The sequence below is a fragment of the Corylus avellana genome, chromosome 4 (genome assembly GCF_965113065.1).
Source record: "Corylus avellana chromosome 4, dhCorAvel1.hap1.2, whole genome shotgun sequence".
Classification (NCBI taxonomy): Eukaryota; Viridiplantae; Streptophyta; class Magnoliopsida; order Fagales; family Betulaceae; genus Corylus; species Corylus avellana.
In genome coordinates this window covers 31,660,054-31,683,202 of record NC_142493.1, presented here as the reverse complement: position 1 = coordinate 31,683,202, position 23,149 = coordinate 31,660,054, and the positions used below count along the sequence as shown (strand labels likewise).

The following is a 23,149-nucleotide window of genomic DNA, read 5'->3' as shown; positions in this document are numbered from 1 at the left end:
GGGTTAAATGCAATTTTGGTACATGTGGTTCGGCTCAAAATCAAACAAATTCCCACAGTTGGAACATGTGATTATTGAAAATACACCTTTGGTACTTCCATCCATATTACATCCAAATATTTAACAGATCTCCACGTCAGCACGCTTAAAATGGTGACACATGTCCCGAATGTCACATATTGATGCCAAATCAGCAGATTAAATGATGTGGCATTATATTATAGGTGGTACCTATGCTTTTGCTGCCACATATGCTGCAAAAAATAATAAAATAATGATAACTAAAATTAAATTAAAAAAAAGAAGCAAAAATGGTAGAAAATTTGGGGTGGCCAAACACCCCTATTTTAGCTAGGGGGTGGCTCAAGGCCAGCAAGGGAATGGGGGAGGTTCCGCACCACCTCCAAAAGCCTTGGGGTGGTTGGCCACTCTCAAGGGTCAACCTTTGTTTATTTATTTATTTTTAATTGGCCCTTAGGGGTGGTTCAACTGGTTTGGGGTGGTTGGGGGTGGCCGACCCACCCCCATGGCCTATGGGGGTGGTTAGGCCACCCCCTTGCTGGCCATTAGCGGTGGTTGTTTTTTTTTTTTAATATATTTTAGTTACCATTATTTTATTATTTTTTTAGTATATGTGGCACCGAAAGCATAGGTACCACCTATGATATAATGCCACGTCATCCAATCTTCTGATTTGGCATCAATACGTGGCATTCGGGATAGGTGTCACCATTTTACGCGTGCTGACGTAGAGATTCGTTAAATATTTGGACGGAAGTATTAAGTGTATATTTTCAATAATCACACGTACCACTTGAGACACTTTTTGAAACTGAGTGTCCGTTTGATTTTGGGCCTAACCACAGGTACCAAAATTGCATTTAACCCAAATTAGAAATCCAATCCCGTGTTAGTTAAGATTTAAGAATGATAGAATTTTAAAAAATGCAATATATATATATATATATACTAAGATTTTGCTAAAAAGGGGCTCTAGCATATTAGCCAAATTTTTTAAGATAATCTTGTAATTAAAGTTACATAGGCTAATCTGTCTGAAGTTCTGAACTGATTAACCCTAAAAGGAGATTCAACTTTTGGAATGAAGAATATATTAGTGTGCTTAATTTCTCTTAACATTCTTCCTCCCCTAAAAAACCCACAAAATTCACAACTTCCCCCCTTTTTTTTGATTTTATTTTTAATTTTTTTGCAAGGCTGCGAATTATGTAGTAAACTGGGTATTTAAGTCAAAAAATAATTAGCCCTTCCGGAGTGGAGTAAATAGTCTGGGTTCATTCGTACGCAAAGATTTGGGTAAAGGAGCTCAGACACTAAACGAACTCAATGGAGGAGGAGGAGGAGAAGCAAGAAAAGCACCAAGCCAAATCAATCCGTTGCATCGTAAAACTGGGTATGTTATTTTGTATCCTCATCATCTTACTAATCTTAATTTTCTTTATCATGTTAACAAAATCTAAATCACTTCTAATATACTTGGATTAACTCTAAAGCCTTGTTGCTCTTTTAGCCTTTAACTTATCGTTTATTAGCTTTTCCAAGAGTCCCAGAACGCTGGTTCGAGCAAATAATGTTTATACAAGTCCACTGGCATTGCTAGATTTGTGGGTGTTCGTTGAAATTTCGTTTCTTCCATGTTTGAATTAATGACCATGTCTGGTGGAGATGCTGACTCATCTTCCTTAACTGGAGTAGTTTCCTTTCTTTAACAGAAATCTTATGAAAAATCGTTTTGAGCGATTTATACTTTGTAGTTAATAATGTAAGAGGAAAAACAAAAGCAATATGCAAGGAATTCTTATATACACTTTTTTTTTTTTTTTGTTGTTGGAGCAAACTAGTAAGAAATGTGTTTTGTGTTGTGAAGGAGGTGCGGCAATTACTTGCAAAAGTGAACTTGAGAAGATAAATGAAGAAAACCTTGAGATTGTGTCATCTCAGCTGAGGCAGGCAATGATGTTGGGGCAGTCTCCTTCTACGAAGGTTCTTGGGATGGATTGGAGCAAGAGACATGGGAAATCGGAGGTCTCATGCAGTGTAGATGATTTTGGAAATGATGCAGTTGTAGATTCCAGTCGTTTTATTGTTGTTCATGGAGCAGGTTAGTTGCATAGCTCCATTCATGAATTGGAACTGCTGCTTGATCATAAGTATTGAAGACGCACTGAATTTAAATGAGGTTATCATGCTAATCATGTTGCTTATTTACGCAAATGAATGTTAAAGTTTTGGTTCTATAAACATTGAGAATAAGAATAATGATTTTAAGCATACAGAACACGGGAGCAGATTGGTTTTTCCTCCCTTTTAAGTTGCTATAATGATATAACAATTTTTTTTTTTATAATTTTTTTTTTTATAATGTATGATGGTGGCTGTAGGTTCTTTTGGGCACTTTCAGGCTAGTAAATCTGGGGTTCATAAAGGAGGATTGGACCAACCTCTTGTCAAGGCTGGTTTTGTTGCCACACGAATATCTGTAAGATTAACTGCTTTTTATATGACGAGGAACCCCTCCAAGGCAGGGACATTTCGAGTACCCTTCCTTTTAGAAAACAGAACCGTTTCATTAGATTGAGGTTTTTGTTTACCACGTTTTAGATGCCATACTATCAGGTGTAATGTTATGTATGGAGTTGTCATAGTCCTTAATTAATTTGGCTTTTGTAATTGCAGTTCAACATTAGGGAGGAAAGAAGAAAATAAATTATCCTTTTGAAGTATGAGGCCATTTTCCATGTTCAAGCTGCTAGAGTTTTTTGAGTCCTTTTTTATCTTGACCTTCTTTTGTTTTGAGAATTACTTCCGAAGCTTTATGTGAGCCAAATCTCAGATACTGAGAAGATATAGGCTGATAAAAAAAAGATTCACCTTATTTGTCAACCTACATTCATTTCGTTTTCTTTGTTTTTGTTTTTTTCCCTTTTTCTGTTCTTCAGGTTACGACTCTCAATCTTGAAATTGTTAGAGCACTAGCCAGAGGTACTGATATAACTGTTACAATTGAACTTTTTTTCATATTTTTCTCTTAACCTTGTATCTTATATTTTGCATATCTTCTACCCCCATCAAGTCTAGTCTGCTATGCAAGTCAATCTTGTGTTCAATCTTGTGTATCAACATGTGCACGGAATTCCATATTTGTTCTTTTATATGAATACCTTGCTCCCAACACACTAATCATAACCAAGTTTGCCATTTGATGAGTATGTAACTGGTTTCCATAAAGTTATTATTACAGCATCATTGAGGTTGAGTATTTGTTAACTTGCCATATTTTGTTTGTATTTGTAATACTCTTTTCTCTAGCAATCTTTTCTTCTTTCTCAGTATTGTATTTTGAATTAATATAATGTAGACAGGGAATACAAATTTGTCAAATTCAACCATTATATTATTTGAAATTTTCAATTTCTCTGGAACTCTGTGGCATTGTTCATCATTTTGATACAACAGACTGAAAGTTCCAGAATTTGAGGTGAAAATTGCTCTTCCTTCAACAACTTATAGCCACGTTTTTTTTTTCCTTATATGAGCAAGAAATTCAAATTTGCATTAGATTTCTATCTGACTACTGTGAATTTAGAATTATATGACCCGCTCAGCCTTGTGTTTCTCTTCACCAAGTGCTTATTTATCTGCTTAGACAGCCCAATTTTCTGCTGCACATGCATCTGAGAAATGGGATGTGGAGAAAATTACCCTTAGCAAAGTTTCATCTTTTCTTTGCAGAGGGTATTGCTTCGGTTGGAATGTCTCCATTTTCTTGTGGATGGTCAACCTGTGAGAGAAATGTTAGAAGCCTCCAGAAAGACTATTTGTTTCAACATATGCACCAATAATGGGAGACTTGTTCTTTATTTATGTATTCTTCTTTTTGGAGATGTTGTCTCCTCTTCCTAACTTTGGACTCTTATATAATGACAGATAGCCTCAGCTGATTTGTCCATAGTGGCTAAGGCTATTGACTCTGGTTTCATACCTGTAAGTTTGATTTAATAAATTTATAATTACACTTTAAGGCTATTGTGTAGTTACTAACTAGAGTTATTACCAGTACCACACATTGAGTGCTTCACCTTGGTTGTCAGATTAATAATCATCTTAAATGCCAGCTCTACTTAAAAGCTTGAAACACTAGATGGGAATTTTCTGAATATAAATAAGCTTATGAAAACTTGGTTATTTAGTAAGTGAAAAACTATTCCATTAGTAGCTCTGCAGCCATTGGAAGTTATTGCCTGAAGCAATGGTAAAATTCCTTAGCTGTCTAGTGTCAAGCACAAGTGCACGGTATTTTTTTGTTTTTTTTCAGAATGGAAACTTCATATAAAAATGCTGAAAATTTATCTAGATCTCCCCTTCATAAGCCCTCTTTGGTGAGATCAATATTGGGCAATGGCCTTTTTTTTGGCTGCTGTTATTAGCATGTTGGGTTTTTGTATTCTCGTTATGGCCCCTGGTTTGAACATGAAATCTGCTATTAGAAGTTCAAAACATACCTGTACTCTTATATAGAACTCCAGGGATGAACTCACTTAGAACTTCAAATAGGTTTATGTATACTGTAGATTTTCTACACATTGAAGTTTGAATGACATTTGTAATATCAGTCTCATTGGATTGAAGAAGAATCTTAAACATTTTAATGTACTTTATGAATCTCAAAATAAAGAGGCGTTAAATCTTATGATTGTATATCCTACTGTTATGAAAAAGAAAAATGAGTTATTTTGGTCTATGATTTCGTATTTTACTAGGCATTTTTTTTTTTTTTTTTTTTTTCTCTTTGTGGATACATTTGTTTGAATACTGGTGCTTATCCTTATCTGCCTTCTAGGTTCTGCATGGAGATGCGGTGTTCGATGGATTACAGGTTTGGTCCCTGTGAGGCATGTTTATCGGCTTTCTTAGTTGTTAGTTGGTATTCACATAATTTATTTACCTTTCAAAATCAGGGTTGCACCATATTGAGTGGAGATGTTATCATACGTCATCTTGCAGAGCAGTTAAAGCCTGAATATGTTGTCTTTCTTGTATCCAGTCCATGGAATATATCCTTTTCATGCTTACATTGATGTACACATAAGATTGTTTTATACAGTCTATGCAAAATTGGATCTAGATGGCTTAGAGATTGGCCTTCAGTCTATTGTCCTTTATACTTGGTAAATGTTATCAAAAATAAATGACTCTTGTGGCCTTTTTTTTTCCCCCTATCTTGGCACATCTCATCTTGTCTCTTAATCAATGGAAGCAGCTTCAACTTCTTGTCACTTAAACATGCTGGGAAACTATTTTGGGTGACAACATGGTTTTTAAGGAGAGAGACTAAATAATTTGGTTCCTTAACAGTCCTAATTGTTTGAATTATTTATTATGTACTATTATGCACACAAATGTACTTTCCCATCATGCATCAAGATTTGTATGCAAAGTTAGTTTTGCCAAATTTTTGTATTTGACACATCTTACACTTAGATTACCTGTCTCTGTTTGATTCGTATCAAGCGACATTCTATACTGTTATCCGATTAACATGAATTGAAAGACAGATGTTTTTGGGGTATATGACCGTCCACCAATTGAACCTAATGCTGTACTCTTAAGGGAGATTGGTGAGCACTTGTTATAAACCCTTGAACTTATACACGGATGGTATCTCAACCGGTTCAGTTGGTTTGTTGACTGGATAGGCTTGACAAATTTTTTCTATTGTAACAGCTGTGCGGAAAGATGGGAACTGGTCTGTTGTGAAACCAGTGCTTCAGAATAAGAACAAAGGTTAGTGAGGGGAAATTGTGATTTTTTATCAAGTTTACAAGGCAATATAAAGAAGTCTATTGTTTCCGGGAGACAATTTGATGGGTGGTACATTAGCTTTTTCATAACACTTGTTTTTTAGTATGAGCATTCAGGATATTCATGGATATGTTTCATCTAGAGTAGGGGTGCATCAACCATGAAGGCACTGTTCTAAAGAACATATTTTTCCCCCTTCAAATGCAGCATAAACCTAGATGAATCAAATTGATTTCATTGCAAGTCCAAACTTTCAGATTGTTTTCAGTTCCTGGCAGTATCTGATTGTACTAAAGTGTGGTGAACACGAATCTATTGGAACAAAAGTTGGAACTATAGCTTAAAAAACTGGTTGCTTCTACATGCTTTTTAGACTGTTTCAACATAGCCACGCACATGTTTGGACATTTTGCGAGTCTTCCGTGTGCCACTTTTGTTGAGACCATGATGGATTTAGATATATGCTGGTATTTAGAAAAGCTAAGCATGTTATAAAGTAGCTCCTTTTTGCTAACCCACCATTCAAAACATATGATTCAACTTGAGGCACCGAATTATAAATGTTATTCCATTTCCTGTCAACAGTTGAAACAACTGTAGCAGCTCATGATACAACTGGGGGCATGTTGACCAAAATAACAGAAGCTGCAATGATTGCAAAACTTGGAATTGATGTCTACATTGTGAAAGTAACAACCTTTTCTTACATTATTGTCTTTCAATTCATTTTCTGAGACCTCATAGTACTAAAAATATACGCTGGATGCAGGCAGCCACAAGCCACTCATTAATGGCCTTAAGTGGGGAACTGAGAAGCAACATTCCTGATGATTGGCTTGGGACACTCATCCGATTCGTGAGCTAATTCTGGCAACTAGAACTACATTGTATAATGTTCTGACAATAAAGGAGGTATCGCCGCTGGACGTGCATTATCAGAATAACCGGACCCACAATCTGATTGCTTTCGAAATTATTAGACGGAGATGCTCACAAATTCTTTTTTTGTTTTGATTTCCATCTTGTAACTCTCACTTTTTCTTTACCCCCGATGTATTTCATGGTTCGAGCTTGGAAGAACCCATTCCAGCTTTATCATCTTATGGACCAGAATATTCACATACAAGTCAAGGTTCTGGGTAGGTGTATTTTGTTTTTGATTTGGAAGTCTTCCGGTGACAAAAAGCTGAGTAGATTTGAATGTGACGTACTTTTGAGTTGTTTGTTAATGTTTTTGTTTTGAGAATAGAAAACAAAAGAGAAGTAGAAAAGAATGGAGTCCAAATGTTTTGAGAAAATGTGACTTTACTTGCCTGTGACTTTTTCAAAAAAGGATAACAATTATTTACTTGACTACAAAATATAACGAACTCTTACAGATGTTTAACAAAATATACCAGCCGTTAATGGAATAAAACCTCAGAGCTAAATACAGTAACTTTCAAAACACAAAACAGGTTGACAAATTGAGCATGCATAACCGAGACTTGAAATAACAGCTAAATAAGGCCTAAAGGGATGACATAAAAATTTGTGCCATTGATTCTTAGGTAAATAAAGGCCACCTGAAAACCTATCAGTACATGATATCATTCCAGTCTAGCAAGTTTCAAATTCATAAGGAAAATGTTTTGGAACTGGCAAAAACTCTTTCATTCATGTACTTCCGCACTCATAACGTAAAAACAACATAAGCATCCCCAATGCAATCAAGAAAAAACCACAATGATGAGAACCTTAATAACTTTAAATTGCAAATTTGAAACAACATGAGGTGCCAAGAAGTGTACAGACAATCTTTGTTGGCGGATATAATGTAACTTCTCGACACCACGAACCCGGAAATGGTTCAGTACCAATCAAACAGAACAAAAATATTGCTTATAAAAAGCTTAGTAATGGCAAAGTTTAGCAATAGGTGGGGGCCACATTTCAGCATAACTTAGCGGCCTTAGTTCTCAAACTCACATAAAAACCTTGAACAACATTACTATTATCTGCTAATTAGTAATGTCTCAGTTTAATGTTCCAGTTTCCAAGTATTCCCCACACATGGAGGAAAACTACTTGGGGCCAATGTCCTTGAGAGCACAGATCTGCTCCTCTCCCATAGCAGACATCACTGAAACAACCAGATCTTTTCCGTCAGCAAATCCATCCTTGATCTGCATAATGAATTTAAAATGAATAAGATAACAATTAATAATCCATCAGGAAACAGGGCACCAACAACATGAAACATATTTCAGTGAGAATACTATAAACATATTTTTTGTCAGTAGGAATCTAATAAAAGTTTAAGTTGCCCACATCCTCCTGTTACAGAAGAGCAGATAAAGAAACATATTTGGGCAAATATGAAACGATAAAAACTGAAGCAACCCACCACTCTATCCCCCAACCAAAAACCCAACAATAGTAATCACATATTATATAAGAAGAAAGAAAATTAGCATTGCATCACCAGATCATAGTCATCGGACAGATCATCAAAACATAATACCAGCAAAAACTGATAAATACGTTCAGATGTTCAAACAAATGAAGCTAGAAGAGAATATAAAGGTTCAAATTTCAAAGAAATAGCTACAATAAATGGGAGGAAAAAAAAACTTGCTGTATTCTTTCAGAGAGAAAAACCAAGTCACAAACCTGCGTAAGCATATTTTCATCGGTTGGAAGCCTCAGGTCATCCTTAGTACTACCATTATCAGTCAGCAGACTCACCTGAAGCAATTAACGAAATATTACATATTTTTTAAGTTCACTTAAACCCAAGAAAGTAATCAAAGGGAAAGCTTGATCATACAAATCCATCCTCAGAAATATCAATCAGCTGATAGTCAGTACGGTTGACATGGGGAACCTGTAATTCAATAATTGACATGTTAATATCTTTGAAACACCACAAATTCATGCAACCCAACAGCAATACCATAGATCTGATCGAATAAATAAACAAAGAAATAAAAGAGCTCTCACATCACAGTTGTGGGACGAGGGAACAATATCCTCAAGCTTCTTGGCAGTGAAAATGTCAATTGCAACAAAGTGACACTTAGCATGTCCATGCTTCCCAGTTTTGGAAGTTGAAACCTCCACAACCTGCCACGAAGACAAAAGATCAGTAAAGAATTTATTCAAACAAACTAATCATTGAAAATAACGTTGAAAAAAATATAGACTTTACATAGCTTTGAATAAATGTAAACAGAATACAAAAACACACATTTTTTCTGCTCCGTAAATAAAGTTCGAGAACTTTTGAACAATTTTCTGAAATTAAACCTTCCATAGAACCAGGAAGCTCACAAAATCAAACTAATAATAGGTCATCTCACGATTTCCATGAAATCAGAAACATTAAATTGAGAAAAAAAAAACGCACATCAGAAATTCGAGGACTTTTGAACAATTTTCCGAAATAAAACCTTCCATAGAACCAGCCAAAAAAAACAAAAAAAAAGGAAAATAATTCAATAACATCGAATCGAGCCAAACAAGCAAGATCGGATATTTATTTTCAGATTCCATCCGGTATGTTCCAAAAAACAAAACATAGAAACAAAAATCATGTGAGACATAATCGAGAACAAAGCAAGCAAAACGAAACGAAAGAGGTGGAAAAGTTGTAGATCTAAGAAGATAGGTATAGTAACCTTGCAGGGCCTGCCTTTGATGACAATGTAACCGTTCTTACGGATGGTACCGGCCTGCTGAGGATAGGTCTTGGAAGCTCCGGCGTCGGCCTTCGACTCGAAGTGGTGCTCCTCGTCCGACATCGTTTCGAATCAGCTAAGGGGAGAGAAAGGTTTAGGCTAGCAGAGAAATAAGGAGAGAGAGGCGGAGAGAAAAAGAACAGAAAGAGAATTTAATCTATCTCATCGCGGTTGAGACTTGAGATGGAAAAGACTTTTAATCTATCCACGATTCCTTAGAATTCGGTTTTTTTTTTTTTTTTTTTTTTTAATAAATAAAATAAAATTGCGTGCGTGTGAGGGACTCTGAGGAGGGTGATTGCGTTACGAGGACGCTTGACTGTGCACGTGGGCGGCCCGCTGGGCTTTTTACCTTAATAGAAGAGGGTCCGAGACATATGCGGTGCATGTATGGGTATGTGTTTAATGTTGTAAATAGAAAAGGACACGGGCGTTATTCGCATCTGCCTTGTATTGTCTGCATAAAAAATCTTAAGAAGTAAGTATCTGCTATCGTCAACGCTTACATTCACTTCCTATTTTTTGAAGCATTTAATGGCGATTTTGGATTTAATGTAAATTTTTATGGGAAAATTTGCGAGTGCTTTTATGGTCCTATTCTAAGTTAGGAAAATGCTAAATGTTATCTTGTATCGTAGGTGAATATTACTTTTTAAAAATCAAGCAAAAAAATAAAAGCAACTTTCTTTTTTGTTTTTTTTTGTTTTTAAATTCCCCTTTAAGTTAAATGAGGTCTCATATTTTTGGGGACATTGTTTTTAAGAGTTTTCTTCAATGGGTTTATAAAATTGTCTTGTTCTTTTAAGTATGTTAAAAACACATGCTATTTTATTAGAATTTTCCTCAAGTCTTTTAAATGCTATTAAAAGAAGTATATGTTTTTGACATGCTATATTTCTCACATATTAAGAAATGCATGGCAATTTCATATACTACATTGGAAGAATTTTTTACAATCCATTTAGAAGAAAACTTTATCCTATTTTTAGATATATTGAAATATTCGTGGTTAAAAAGTGTTTTACTTCGAAGTAAACATGGTTCGTTTTTACTTCCTTTTATCTTTTGTAATGGGATTGATTACGGTTGATCCTTCTATATATGGCTTTGACCAATTTCCCAAGCCAATGAGCCAGCTCTCATTGTCGAAAGCTTAGGATGCTCTACTCATAGACATAATTATTGATCCTCTATGGAAAACCTTATTGTCGGGCTCCGGCTTCTTTGTCTTCTGGGCAATCAAAACCAACAAATTTTTCAGTTATCACTCTGAGGTGTAGGGACCCTGCAACATTATCAACCTAGTCCTTGGAAAACTATAACCAGCGAAGAACCAATTTAAAATGGATGAAGCAACAATGTCTACATTTTCCAAACATGCCTACCACCGACCAACGCTTGTGGACAATCCTGCCTACCAAATACAACACATTCCAGTTACGAGTTTGAACCTTTTTAAGGTAAATTAGGGTGGCACTAAGTGGACTTAATCCGAAAATGATTTACATGATTTGCAAATCCAAAAATATCGGCTAACGGAATTCTGACCGTTGGTATTATGTGATGTGTACCTTCATGCAAATGAATGGCATAGTAGAGGCCGGAGGGTGAGTTAAAGCTGAATGGCGAGTCTCACAAATTGGCATCTGTGACAAGGAATGTTACATAACCAATTTAACAACATGCTACAACATACCTAATTCCTACCTTATCTCAAATATAATTTGAAATAGTATGATAATTCCAAGAACTCTAGGCCTCTCAATCAAATGTCAAATGTTTGAGAAAATTATTTCAGTCCTTTTACTAATGAACATCGAGTGCAGTTTACAAAAAGAATTGAAATGAAAATACAATTCTAACAAGTAAACATGGCTATCCTTGAAACTCCTAATAGTTTATAACTCTATTCCTAACAAGATTCTTAGTAATAAATAGTGACTCCATGTAACAATAAGATAATAGTCCTATGTCCATGCAACTTCTTCCTTCTTATCTTTACATTTCTCAGGTTTGAAGCTTCCCACGTGGCTCATGTTTCTTACATCCACGTAGGTCCGTAACACAATTACAATCAGATTAGTGGTAGATATAATATTTCCTCACCCTAGGGTAAGAGAGTGCCTTGCTTTTTTCAAGAGGAAGCCAGCAACAAACTAAGATATTGTTATACTTTTTCATGCAAAATAGGGAGCAGTTGGATTGGAGCGCAAAAGATTTCAATTACAGGGTCCAAAATATCCGATGTCTCTAACGTGGCCCATCTGAAATTTTCAAACAAATAAAGTGATAATGTAAATGAACTTAGCGAATTTAATAATGGGTTACAGGACATGTTTTTTCCTTTTGTTTTTTTGGCGATAGGCTTTGGACATTGGAAGACTATAATTCTCTTAAATCATTGTTTTAAAATGCAAAATAATTAAACAGTGAATCAGGCTTTAGTCAGAGTAACATATGTTGCAGGATCTTGATGTAGGAAACAACAACATGATTAAGTAAGATGGCGAGCAAGCTAAAGAGCATCTTTTACATATGCAAAGTAGTTGTAAAGTCGATGATATCAGTATACTTAAATCAGTCATTACCTTCATTGAATAGCATATCACGGACAGTCAATTCCTACTTGTCGAACTTCCAGCAGACTCTGATCTTATGTAGCTGTCACCAACTTCGTGTATGAATATTTGAGGAGGCTCCTCTCTGTTATAGGCAAAGTGCATATGGAAAATATTAATCCTTTAAGGCTAGGTCCCAAGGCAATGTTTTTATGTAGACTACTCTTGCATATTCCTAATATATACTTGTCAGTTAGATCATGTAACCATGCAATTGTAGAATATTGTAATAAGGTGTAAATGGAAGAGAGTATAGCGGAAGAAGAAGGAAAGACATAATAACTTTTGAGTGGTTCAGCGTTAGAAGCCTACTTCCATATCGCTTGAGCTACTTATTGATAGACATGGGGGTGGGATGGGAATAATTCTCTCTAGACCAGAAAAGAAAAATCAATAAAGAGATCAATAAATAGTGCTTGCCCTTAGTAGGCTGGGGGTTGTCATGACCACTGGGGAATTGCCTCAAGGGCAACATTTAGCTCTTATTGTCCTGGATGTCTTTACAATACAGATGAGCCATTTTTAGAAGGAAAATGTGGTAGGTGGAATGAATAAATAAAGTATCAAATAACTATAGTAAATACATTGTTAAGGAAAATATAAAACCGAATATGGCAATCCTATATTCTAACAGCAATATGCCATTACAAGTGGTAAATTGCATCAAGCACTCCCACACGGTCCTTTACCATCCCCTTCTCTGCATATCCCTTTTGGTTTTCACAACCTTTTTCACTCTTCATCCACTTCTATACAACTCATAACTTACAACTTGACATTTTCTTCTGCTAAGTGCTCCAAGATTTGTTAAGAATGATAAGAAATCAACACAAACACACAAAAACCTAGTATTTCGAGCAACATAATAAATACCCACCTCAGAAACAACAAAAAAGACATTGATACATTAAGGTTTCAAAAAGATAATGTAGAACAAAAATAAAAGGTAGATGTTAACAGAAGAATAACTAACAGTTCTTTAGCTTCTTGGTAAGTGTAGCTTGATGCAACAGCCAAAAGTTGTCCCTCATGGTTGTATGATAAAGATGCCACACTATTAGGGTGCCTAGGCAACTGAAAGTGAAAAAGGATTAGAGCAATATAAGATTTATGACAACAACGTATATTATTTGATTAGGAGTATATCAAGGTCAAAGGAGGCATATCAAGATTGTTTAGAAACCGGCATCTTTCACACATTCAGGTAAGAGAGGCAGAGAGTACTTATAAAAAAATGAGACTATATACCCACCTGCTTATTCGTGAACTGAAGGCATAATGCTGTTAAACTTGTAAGAAGATTATATTTGGAACTTGTCATCTAGAGTGGGTCTCCCAGTGGGATTCATCCAATTGTTTTGTTACCATTAACTTCTTGTGTGTTACCCATCAAAGTATGCGATGAGAATGCATCACTTCATATGCAAATTCTCCAACAATTACATTAACAGTGTTAAAGTGATTAAATTCATCATTTCTTAACAATTTAAGTTTTTGGGATAAGTGACGATCTAATATGGTGGCATCAAAGTAGAGGGCTTGAACTCGAACACTAACTCTATAGTTTACACTTGATTTCAATTAAAAATTCAACAAGTTGAGACTCACTTATTAAAGAAAAGTTTGAACCCACACGTGAGGAGGAGTGTTAAAATATTAATTAAATTATTAAATTTATAATTTCCAAATAACTTAAGCTTTTGGATAAATGGTAATTTCAATTTTTGGGATAAGTGGTGATTTAACAAATACTACTAAAAGATTTAAAAAATATTAACTACATTCACATCAAGTAGCAGTATATGGAAAGTCCTAGAACCGAAGGAAATAATACCTCAAAAAGTCTTCTCCTGCTTCTAGCATCCCATGCGCTAACATAGCCTTCATTATCTCCTGTAACAAACGCACCACGGATGCTACAACAAAAATATAAAATTAGTAAATTTGTAGACTATGTTAGTAAGCTACAGATAGGAATACACAGGAATACACATACAGAGGATTGAAAACGATGTCATTCACCGATACTAGATGATATCTTCCATCCTTTGACTTTGGATGACAACGGAACATGTATCTGTAATAAAATTTGATACTTCACTGTCAGTAAGTTTGACACCAAAAAAATGCTACACGCCCAAAATGCTGTCTTTTTAGTTTCAGAAAACAATATCATTGGATGCTTAAGAGCTTTAGGACATAAATTCTGAGATCTGAAAGCATGCCTATACAAGGACAATTAGATATTAAGTCCGTGGAATCTAAAGCATGTATATAATTCTGAATTTCAACAAGTCAACAAAATTATGCTCCAATAGAAGGCCAACAATACACAAAAAATAAAAACATGGAAGTCAGAAACTGTTTATCATAGTGGGCCTTGAGTAATTCAGATAGTATAAATATTCTGCATCAATTGCATTATTATCTGGTTTAAATTTCTCCCAACCCGACAACACAAAAGAGTTTGAATCAATGCAATCATCAAAGAATTCTTATATCTATATAGATAGATATAAATAGAGAGCATATTTTTTTTATTTTACCGTCAGTCAAATAAGAAATAGGTCGTACCCACAAGGAGGCCTATCAAAAACTTTCTTCACAACAGTGAACAGACTATGGATAGTATTACTATTCCATAGTTGGGTGGAATCTGGGGCGAATGAACCACTATTTTAGAACTATACTACACTGAACTAGACCTAAGATGCGATGGTCCTGCATATGGGCATGCGAAATGCTTTCCATATGACCAGCATATGAATGCATATATCTTAATTCTTTCCTGCAACTTCTAAGTAGTCAAGCTGAGCACCAGAAATTTCAGCTTGACTTTAATTAAAATTTTATGTAGTGATCTGACTGTCATGCTTGTCAAGTTTTGCAGAGGCAACTCAGATGGAATCTAATGATCATCTTAGTCCCTCACATTTTGCAGAAGTGACACCACTTATGGTATGATCTCAAGGCCACAAAACCATAAAATTAAACAAAGAAACTTGAGCAAAAAACTATAACCTTAAAGGAAACCGTGTTCTAAGTTTCAAACTGCTAGCAAGCCAAGCAAATTCATCATTTGCTCTCAGGAACAAATAATAAATAAATAAAATAAAAATGTAGTTCTTCCCATCAAATTTTATTTTATTTTTTAAAAAAAGCATATGACTTAAGGAACTTAAGCACTATAATCTAAAACTGACTCAATGTCATTTGGATTGGATGGATGGGAAATCTCCACAGCCACTCGTCCATCTACTGATCCAGCAGCATATCCTGCAAGGAACAAATCCTACTTTAGAGACATCTAATAGGTTTTCAAATTTGATATGGTTGCAACATGAATCTAGAAGGAAATGCAAAAAACTTTGTATCCTTACACATTCTAAATCCCTAGGATTTAATTTTAAAAAATGGATATAAAAGTCGAAATATTCAATTAGTTGAGATAAATATTCCAATATTTGGTGTTTTTGATACTGACATTGCTTTTCACTGAGGTTGTCCTCCAACCACAATAACAACTACATGGTTTACAAACACACAAAGCCGATTACTGTAATAATACCTTTAGAATAAGGAATCGGGCTGACACATCTAATATCCGAGTGTGATTCTCTTGATTGAACGGATTTGTCTAAATTACGCAAATCATACATATATATTGATGCTCCAATGACTACCATCAAATGAAACCCAAAGAGTGACATGGACTCCACCTCTGCACCAAGATTTCTTGAGCACGCAAGAGCCTTCGCTATGCGCGTGTCCCAGAATAGTAACTTCTTGTCCAAACCAGCAGAAATTACTTGACCTACAACAACGCAAAGAAGGAATCCATTTTGGTTCAGAAACACCATGGGGGTTACAGAATCCTGATTACCAGCAAAGTAAACAATTTACAGTGCCCTGACCATCTTTCATTTGGAAATTCATTTGCTTAATCCACAAATATATGTAATCCAATGATGCATTAACCTAACAGAGATTATGTAAAGGTTATCTTTATTTGCAACATCAACTATGCCTAACAAAGATATACCAGATACAAAATAAAGTTAACCCCATTGAGCTGGCAGAAGGACTTAATAATTATTGAACATATTTGGTATAGTTTGTGCAGATTTGGAGTAAGGGTCAAGCCTCATTTAAAGCAACCATCTTTTCTCACCAGAACTGCATAGATTTAAGCCTAGGTGGAAACAAATACTAAAGCATCAAGGCAAATGAATTGGTGTGGGGAACAAGAATCTTCAACAACAGCATACACCAAATTACAACTTCTTTATATGTGAGCAATTCATAAGATTCTAGCAGCCAAAAATTTAAAATTCAAGTTCGTATGTAAAAGAGTAACTTTTCAAGTTGGATTTTCAGTCAACTTCTAACTCCAGACAGGCTTCTTGAAGCAAATGTACCAGAATAAATAACTAAAACAATGAAATTGCTAAGGTAGAAAAAATGTACATAGATTGGAGAATTCGACCTTGATTTGGCCCTAGCATATGGAAGACAAAGCAAATTGAAATGTAACCCAAGATTGAAGTACACACCAAAGCACTCTTCTCAAAGTGTTAGCCACTAAAAAAACCTAAAAAAAATTCTTTTTCATGTCAGAAACATAAGTTAGAATAACAACTATGACCCAGCCCCGCATGTATCTTTCAACTTCTTGCCCACGGAACATCATGTATATAGCCAAGGGGAGAAGATGATAATCGAGACTGATACCAATAGAGGAATTCAACTTAACATAGTAGAAGATAAACAATGGAAGGACAAGGCTTTAGACTGAAAAAACACAAAATTTCCACACCAGATGGATAAAAATATAAATCCATAACAATATAGTATCACCATGACTTGCTTCTATTTATGGCCTTAGAACCTACCCAGTAATTAAGCATCTGCTAAATAGAATAAATTTACTACTCCACTCAATCATGAAGGTACTAATGACGCCTCATGTGATACATAAACACGAAGAAAAAGCATGTAACAAATTTCTTCTAGATACTAGATAAGGAAAATTACATATTCATCAATAGATAATCTCCTCATTAAATGGTGATAAAAAAATTTTGCCAAGATCGTCGGCAAACTAAAACAGCAACTGAAAAAAGTATTTCAAAAATTACATTCCAGTACAACTTCATAAATGAGGTAATAGTAATAGCTTACATGTTTCATCTGAATATCCAATACCCGTTGCTATATCATCGTGATTTCCAATTGTATCATTAATTCCCGAATGCAAGTCATACCTGAAAAAAATTTGTAGCAGAACAAGTCAACAGATAATTTCTAATAATTATAGCATACAACTCATCAAATGCTGCAAAATAAATAAGAAAATTCATTAAAAATACAATGCAAGATTATACAATATGTTGCATGCACTCTAAACCAACCACATAACTGACAAACATAAACAACAAATATTGGAACACAATGCCCTTTGGGAACCCCATCAGCCAATATGAAACAGTAAAAAAATATATATAGAATTCATAAAAAATAATAGTTGTTGTTATATCATCGTGAAACAATATGTATAGTAAGTAGGGATGTGCTATTAGGCAATACAGATGAGACATGTGCAAGAAAGTCAATATAATTTACCGAAAGAACAGGGTTACACTAAAATATACTTGGCAGTCAAAAGAATAAATTACATGCTCTCACCACCTCTCTTGTTTCCTCTCTCTCTCCGGTAATATCTGAGGAGTGGATTCTATTGCCAATAAACTCCCTCATCCCAGGTTAAATCTAACTTAAGCGTTGAATATTGCAACTTCTTAGGGTTAGCTACAAAAATATTTTGCCAATTAGCTCTAATTAGGGTCATGGATTTGAACAGGTAATATGATATCAAGCGTTTTCCTCAGAGTCACCACCCTAATCATTTGTTTGCCGCTGAACTTGTAATGCTTCTACCTTATTTACCCTGAAATACTCACTTATTTGACATATATATGAAGTTTCTTAAGCAAGGAAAGAATCACAACAGACATTAGGACCCAAAAAACAGAACCCCCTTTATATTCTAATACCCTACAAAGACTATCAATAATGTATTAACCCTTTTCCTCATATGAGTTACACAAAGTGCGACCAAAATGCCAGTAATCAAAGCCAGCCCCAAAGGTGAGCACTTTCTCTTTATAAAGTTACGAATCTACACAGCCTATTATCCCAATGGACCCAATAAATGTGCCCTAACTTGTAACATAAACCATATGTAAATCGTATCAAAAATAAAAACAAATACTATAAATAAACTCCCCAAACTAGTTATGGTGCCTATCCCTAAAAAAGCCAGTAAATGCAATGTATTTATGATATTGTATAAATAACATATATGAACATAACCAAACCTACCTTGTAACGGAGCCATCAGAGGCAGCGCTGAAAGCAACAGATTCGTTCTGGAAACAACAATCGAGAAGCGCGGCTTCAGACTGAGCTTCGAAACTAAGCGCAGAACCATCCACATTGTACAACCGAAGACTCTGCGCAGAGAGACCGCCAGTTACTTCAAAAGCGAAGAACACAGAATTAGAAGCCCCAAAATTTAGCATAATTTTTTTTTTTTTTTAAGAAAAAAAAATATATACTCACGGAATCCCAAGAAGAGATAAGGAGATTGTTTGACTGCGGAGCGAAGCGGATTCTGGAAATGGCGTCTCGAATAGGGTTTTCGAACTCCAAACAAGTTCTGTTCATTTTGAAAGCAGCAGGGGAACCGAAATGTGGAAGTGGAATCTCAGCGGTGGATCAGGAAGAGTACGAAAATGAAGTAGAGCCTATGTGATTGTCCATAGAAATTGGAGATTTTCAGAGAGAATTGGTCACAACTCTCAAAGAGCCCTAACTTTGCCCTAGAGAAGGATGGAAATTGGAAGGGACCTGCGAGGAGTCGAGGGACTGAGGATGAATGGCCCACCAAAAGTTCCCGCTCACTCTGGAGTATCAAAAGATCAAACTAACGTTTAACTTGCGAAATTCGCGCTCCTTTTATGTTACTATACTATGACATTATATAGTTGAGTGTACATTCAACAAGGGGATCCGTGGCGCAATGGTAGCGCGTCTGACTCCAGATCAGAAGGTTGCGTGTTCGATTCACGTCGGGTTCAATTTTTTATTTTTAAATGTAGTGGTGGGCAGTGGCTAGGCACCAAATGGGCTTATTAAAGCGCCGGTGTTTGTACGAAGTACATGAGGCCCGAGAGCCAGTGGTGATTGTGTTTTACAAAAATTGTAATCTATCTTTTTAATGTGCAAGAGAAGCTCTATATTTGAGAAATGGTGAATTATAAATTTATAACTAAAAAACTAGAGCATTTGTGGGCAAACCTTTTTATTTCATCCGTTCCTTTTGTGAGTGATTGTTATTAGTCAAGTAAAATCTATTAAAGTAGAATCTTTTAGGTTGTAAACATAGGATGAAATATGCTTACACTAGCAGTTGGAGTTTTAAAGAGAGGAGGAAAGGGATGAGAATCCCCTAAAATTCCTTGAATAATTCAAGCAGCGTACGAGAAAAGGGGTGTGGGGCATAAGTGCCCTAGGCAGCCAGGGTTCACTTGTCTGGGCACACATTTTAGTATTATATGTTGTTAAACTTTGGAATAAAAGGTGAAGAATTGGTTGATCAAGCGAAACCGATAAGAGGGATGTAAAATCCAAAAGTTTGTCAGCAAACAAGCACTCTCAAGAAATTCAAATTACTTTTGAGAACACCAGAAACCAACCTTCGTAGGACTCAAAAGTAATGTACTAGAAAACATGCATACAGAAAATCTTATGTAATTGAGATAAGCAAATACTCGCATGCACATAATACACCCATGAAAAATTGAAAACCTAACATGAATATGCCATAACTTATCCACATGAAATAGAGTCATGGAGTTAAACATCAAATTAAACTACAAACTGAAAAGCAGCAAAACTTTCAAATCTCAGTTGAAGGAAGTCGCCATATATATACAGAAGACCGAAGCAGGCTCACTGGCTCGGAAATTATCAGGACCTTTCATCTGGAATGAAGAAATCAAACCTGACATCAACAGAACCTGACCTCTCTCCTGTATCTTTGTACTCGATATTTGTTATTGCTCCAACCTCGTCTAGATCTTGATATTCTGGTTTCACCCGTCGTACAGGCACTGTGACAGAATAAATGGTTCCGAGGTCTGAATCAGTAGAGACACTAAGCTGAACTTTATCCTGTGATTCTATCTCCACGAAATCTGATAGAGCCTGCACAACATTGTCGACAATCTTCTGTTTGGCCTCATCATTCACTGCACATCGATCAGAGAAGAGAATCATCTTCAAGCGCTGCTTGGCAACCCTAGCATTAGAGCTCTTTCTAGATGTTGATGATGGGAACATTATCTTCCAAGCCAAGTTTAAACGCTCGAAGAAGCTCATGTTAATGGCATCAAGGAGGAAGCTCTCGGAGTCTTGGCTGATGGACCTCGGCAACAGCTTATAATCTTCAGTGATACCAGAAATGTGCTTGGAATTACTACGCATATTGCGGTTATCAAGTACCATTGAGGACCATTTGGGTGTCATTTCAGATATGCTGGATCCTCCGTTCAGGAAACCAGAGAACTCTACCTATAAAACAGCAGAAAGTAGAGGGCCTAAGAAGGCGGGCAGGCCAAGGTATTGGCATATATATATAAACCCTCTAAAAACATGCACAATATCTTAACATGCCCATATTGCAACACATAACGTCCTGTATACTTTCAACCTGTTCATCTGCTCGTAAATTGCAAAATGAGGATGGTTCAAACAGAAGGAATAAACACCAACGCATTTTGATGACTATCCATAACCAAAACCTTCAGGATAAACAGGACAGCGCACCCCTTCCCTTGTTACAATGGGATCAACTCATGAGAAAGAAAGCCATGTATCACACCAGACTCCAGGCTTCTAGACAAATTAACCCAGTAGTTCCCAATACTATTGAATGTACACAAACAAGATGAAACTGATAATTCTGATAAATATCCTAATCAAATACTATTGTTCTCACCATCACAATCACATTATTCACCAACTTGAAATTTCTACCTAGTGTACTATTAATTTAACACCGCAATTAGCAAAATTTTGATATAATACCATCTGAGCAAACTCCTATTCATTTTGAATACTTTTCACAGGTGGGTATGCCCTTATTCTGCAACTACAGTGAGCAAACAAACAATCCCATGGTAAATATTCAATTTGAATTGGTGTATAACATAATGACAAGAAAAAAGAGCTGACTTTACCACCAACTAAACTATACTACGTTCCTTTCAGCTACCAGTATAAACCAGGCCACTACGCTTTCTACATGCGAATTATCATATGAAAAAAAAAAAAAAAAAAAACCCATTAATTCGAATCATCATATGAAATAAGCAATCCCTACTTAAATGCTCTGTATGGTAACTAATAAATCCCGGCAAAATAAAAGAAAACCCGGAATCTCACAATTACCACTCCAACCCTCACCCAGTTACCTGATTCCACGTTTCCCTCTCTTCCTTCGGGCTTTGACGGAAATTAACAAGTAAATAACAAAATATGAAACGAATAGCGTGAAATTCAGATGGAATCGGAGACAAGCGGAGTAAAATGCAAGAGAATTAGCACTAAGAAACAAAGGGGCGAGAGCTCAGACCTTGGAAGGGCGCAGAGAGCTTCGAAGAGGGTTAAAATGGTAGGAACCCAGCGTTGCAGAGACCCTCAGATCCCCAGATATCGCCATTTCCTGAGGCTTCCGATTTCCCTCTCTCTCGGATTTGTGGCGCTCGCTCTCACTTCAGTGTCTTTTCTTGCCCGTAACGGGCTTTCAGGCTATGGGCACAGTGGTAAGTAGCTGAGAATTGCTAGCCAGGGAAACGACGCCGTTCTGTATCTGCCCTTTGAAGGAATATTCTACTTATTTATGTCCAACAAAACACCTTATTGCAATGCCGAAAATAGCTTAAGTACATGGGTTTAAAGGGCTTAAAAATGCGTTTCATACTCAAAAAGTTCGTTTGAAGAAGAAAAAAAATACTCGTTTGGTACAAAAATTAAAAGCGCTTTTGAAAATTCAAAAAGCCTAAAAATTGTCAAAATGCACTTTTAGTAAAAGCTTAAAAATGAAGCTTTTGTGCAAAAACTCTTTTTGACTTAAAAATTCTATTTCTCCAACGCAATCCCAACAAAGCTCTACATCTTGGCACTCATGGACTGAATCTATATTTTTTTACTTGGAAGAGTCAAAGTACGAACAAAAAAAAAAGGGATTAAATCTAATTTTGATAGAGTCAAACTTAATTTAAGTTTGAAAATACATATATATTTAACTTAATAAAAAAAATTAAGAGAAAATTTTAAAATTAAATTGGTCTATTGTAGTTTTATTCATGCTAGGGATGAAACCATAATTTCTCAAATGAGGGGTCCAAATATAAATAACGGGTTAAACTTCATTTTGATAGTTATCAAGTCTAATTTTTAAACCTAAATATATATAACCTAATCAAAATAAGTTAAGGAAAAATTTAAAAACCAAATGGGTCATACTTTCTTTGGTCTATACGTAGTTTCGTCACTGCTTACACTCTAAAATAGCAATGGTTTTTTAAATTCATCAAAATAAAGATATGAATTGAAACAAGACAATAAAATAAACTTTTTTGAACGTGTCGTTTTACAGAAAAATCTAGCTAGTTTTATGATTCTATTTGATATGGTTAATTAAGCATGAAATACCTATTCAACTATTATTTAATGTAATTAGGAGTTTTATAAAGGAAATTAATAGAAAATCTATACTGAATTAAAATGAAACATAATGTTATCAAGTTGTACTTTTACTTTTGTTTTGTCTTTCCCCTGTATCTTGTCTATGTTCTGTTGTTTGCAATGAAGTTGTTCTTAAACAAAATAAATAAAATTTTACCATAAATTAAATGTTAATTT

At 35.5% G+C, this 23,149-nt stretch overlaps 4 protein-coding genes and 1 non-coding gene across 6 annotated transcripts; 2 read left to right on the top strand and 3 right to left on the bottom strand.

Annotated features, from left to right (window-relative positions):
• The first annotated feature begins 1,133 nt into the window (after positions 1 to 1,133).
• On the top strand, positions 1,134 to 7,029 carry LOC132177343 (Amino acid kinase family protein). Its single transcript, XM_059589612.2, has 12 exons — positions 1,134 to 1,414; positions 1,889 to 2,122; positions 2,403 to 2,500; positions 2,961 to 3,003; positions 3,754 to 3,815; positions 3,949 to 4,005; positions 4,862 to 4,897; positions 4,980 to 5,057; positions 5,573 to 5,639; positions 5,746 to 5,805; positions 6,409 to 6,512; positions 6,593 to 7,029. Exons 1-12 carry the CDS (start codon positions 1,348 to 1,350, stop codon positions 6,686 to 6,688), a joined length of 1,002 nt encoding a protein of 333 aa, XP_059445595.1. The 5' UTR covers positions 1,134 to 1,347; the 3' UTR covers positions 6,689 to 7,029.
• A 520-nt stretch (positions 7,030 to 7,549) lies between these two features.
• LOC132177342 (eukaryotic translation initiation factor 5A-2) lies at positions 7,550 to 9,739 on the bottom strand. The gene is made up of 5 exons (XM_059589611.2): positions 9,483 to 9,739; positions 8,806 to 8,928; positions 8,633 to 8,689; positions 8,476 to 8,550; positions 7,550 to 7,988 (listed from the first exon to the last, which is right to left on the bottom strand). Exons 1-5 carry the CDS (start codon positions 9,603 to 9,605, stop codon positions 7,887 to 7,889), a joined length of 480 nt encoding a protein of 159 aa, XP_059445594.1. The 5' UTR covers positions 9,606 to 9,739; the 3' UTR covers positions 7,550 to 7,886.
• Positions 9,740 to 10,933: 1,194 nt separating this feature from the next.
• On the bottom strand, positions 10,934 to 19,109 carry LOC132177341 (Transducin/WD40 repeat-like superfamily protein). Of its 2 annotated transcripts, none has more exons than XM_059589609.2 (10): positions 18,782 to 19,109; positions 18,542 to 18,672; positions 17,342 to 17,424; positions 15,729 to 15,974; positions 15,364 to 15,436; positions 14,157 to 14,237; positions 13,995 to 14,076; positions 13,134 to 13,234; positions 12,131 to 12,245; positions 10,934 to 11,188 (listed from the first exon to the last, which is right to left on the bottom strand). In XM_059589609.2, exons 1-9 carry the CDS (start codon positions 18,884 to 18,886, stop codon positions 12,158 to 12,160), a joined length of 990 nt encoding a protein of 329 aa, XP_059445592.1. In that variant the 5' UTR covers positions 18,887 to 19,109; the 3' UTR covers positions 10,934 to 11,188; positions 12,131 to 12,157. The 2 variants fall into 2 exon arrangements, with proteins under 2 accessions (XP_059445592.1, XP_059445591.1); XM_059589608.2 differs by lacking the exon at positions 10,934 to 11,188 and adding an exon at positions 11,347 to 11,806.
• Positions 19,110 to 19,227: 118 nt separating this feature from the next.
• Positions 19,228 to 19,299, top strand: TRNAW-CCA (transfer RNA tryptophan (anticodon CCA)). Its single transcript has one exon. It is a non-coding gene; the product is annotated as a tRNA-Trp (tRNA).
• Positions 19,300 to 19,956: 657 nt separating this feature from the next.
• Positions 19,957 to 22,039, bottom strand: MINE1 (homolog of bacterial MinE 1). Its single transcript, XM_059589607.2, has 2 exons — positions 21,858 to 22,039; positions 19,957 to 20,794 (listed from the first exon to the last, which is right to left on the bottom strand). Exons 1-2 carry the CDS (start codon positions 21,942 to 21,944, stop codon positions 20,192 to 20,194), a joined length of 690 nt encoding a protein of 229 aa, XP_059445590.1. The 5' UTR covers positions 21,945 to 22,039; the 3' UTR covers positions 19,957 to 20,191.
• Positions 22,040 to 23,149: the final 1,110 nt, after the last annotated feature.

Excerpts from the sequence above, each read along its gene's own strand:
- LOC132177342 (XM_059589611.2), bottom strand. The coding sequence starts at position 9,605 with ATGTCGGACGAGGAGCACCACTTCGAGTCGAAGGCCGACGCCGGAGCT. Across the intron at positions 8,929-9,482 it reads TCAAAGGCAGGCCCTGCAAG|GTTGTGGAGGTTTCAACTTC; the intron begins GTTACTATACCT and ends TCTTCGTGGCAG. Across the intron at positions 8,690-8,805 it reads CCTCGTCCCACAACTGTGAT|GTTCCCCATGTCAACCGTAC; the intron begins GTGAGAGCTCTT and ends ATTGAATTACAG.
- LOC132177343 (XM_059589612.2), top strand. The coding sequence starts at position 1,348 with ATGGAGGAGGAGGAGGAGAAGCAAGAAAAGCACCAAGCCAAATCAATC. Across the intron at positions 4,006-4,861 it reads TTGACTCTGGTTTCATACCT|GTTCTGCATGGAGATGCGGT; the intron begins GTAAGTTTGATT and ends TCTGCCTTCTAG. Across the intron at positions 5,806-6,408 it reads GCTTCAGAATAAGAACAAAG|TTGAAACAACTGTAGCAGCT; the intron begins GTTAGTGAGGGG and ends TCCTGTCAACAG.
- LOC132177341 (XM_059589609.2), bottom strand. The coding sequence starts at position 18,886 with ATGAACAGAACTTGTTTGGAGTTCGAAAACCCTATTCGAGACGCCATT. Across the intron at positions 14,238-15,363 it reads TCCAATCCAAATGACATTGA|ATACATGTTCCGTTGTCATC; the intron begins GTCAGTTTTAGA and ends ATTTTATTACAG. Across the intron at positions 12,246-13,133 it reads TACCAAGAAGCTAAAGAACT|AGAGGAGCCTCCTCAAATAT; the intron begins GTTAGTTATTCT and ends TGCCTATAACAG.
- MINE1 (XM_059589607.2), bottom strand. The coding sequence starts at position 21,944 with ATGGCGATATCTGGGGATCTGAGGGTCTCTGCAACGCTGGGTTCCTAC. Across the intron at positions 20,795-21,857 it reads GCTCTCTGCGCCCTTCCAAG|GTAGAGTTCTCTGGTTTCCT; the intron begins GTCTGAGCTCTC and ends GCTGTTTTATAG.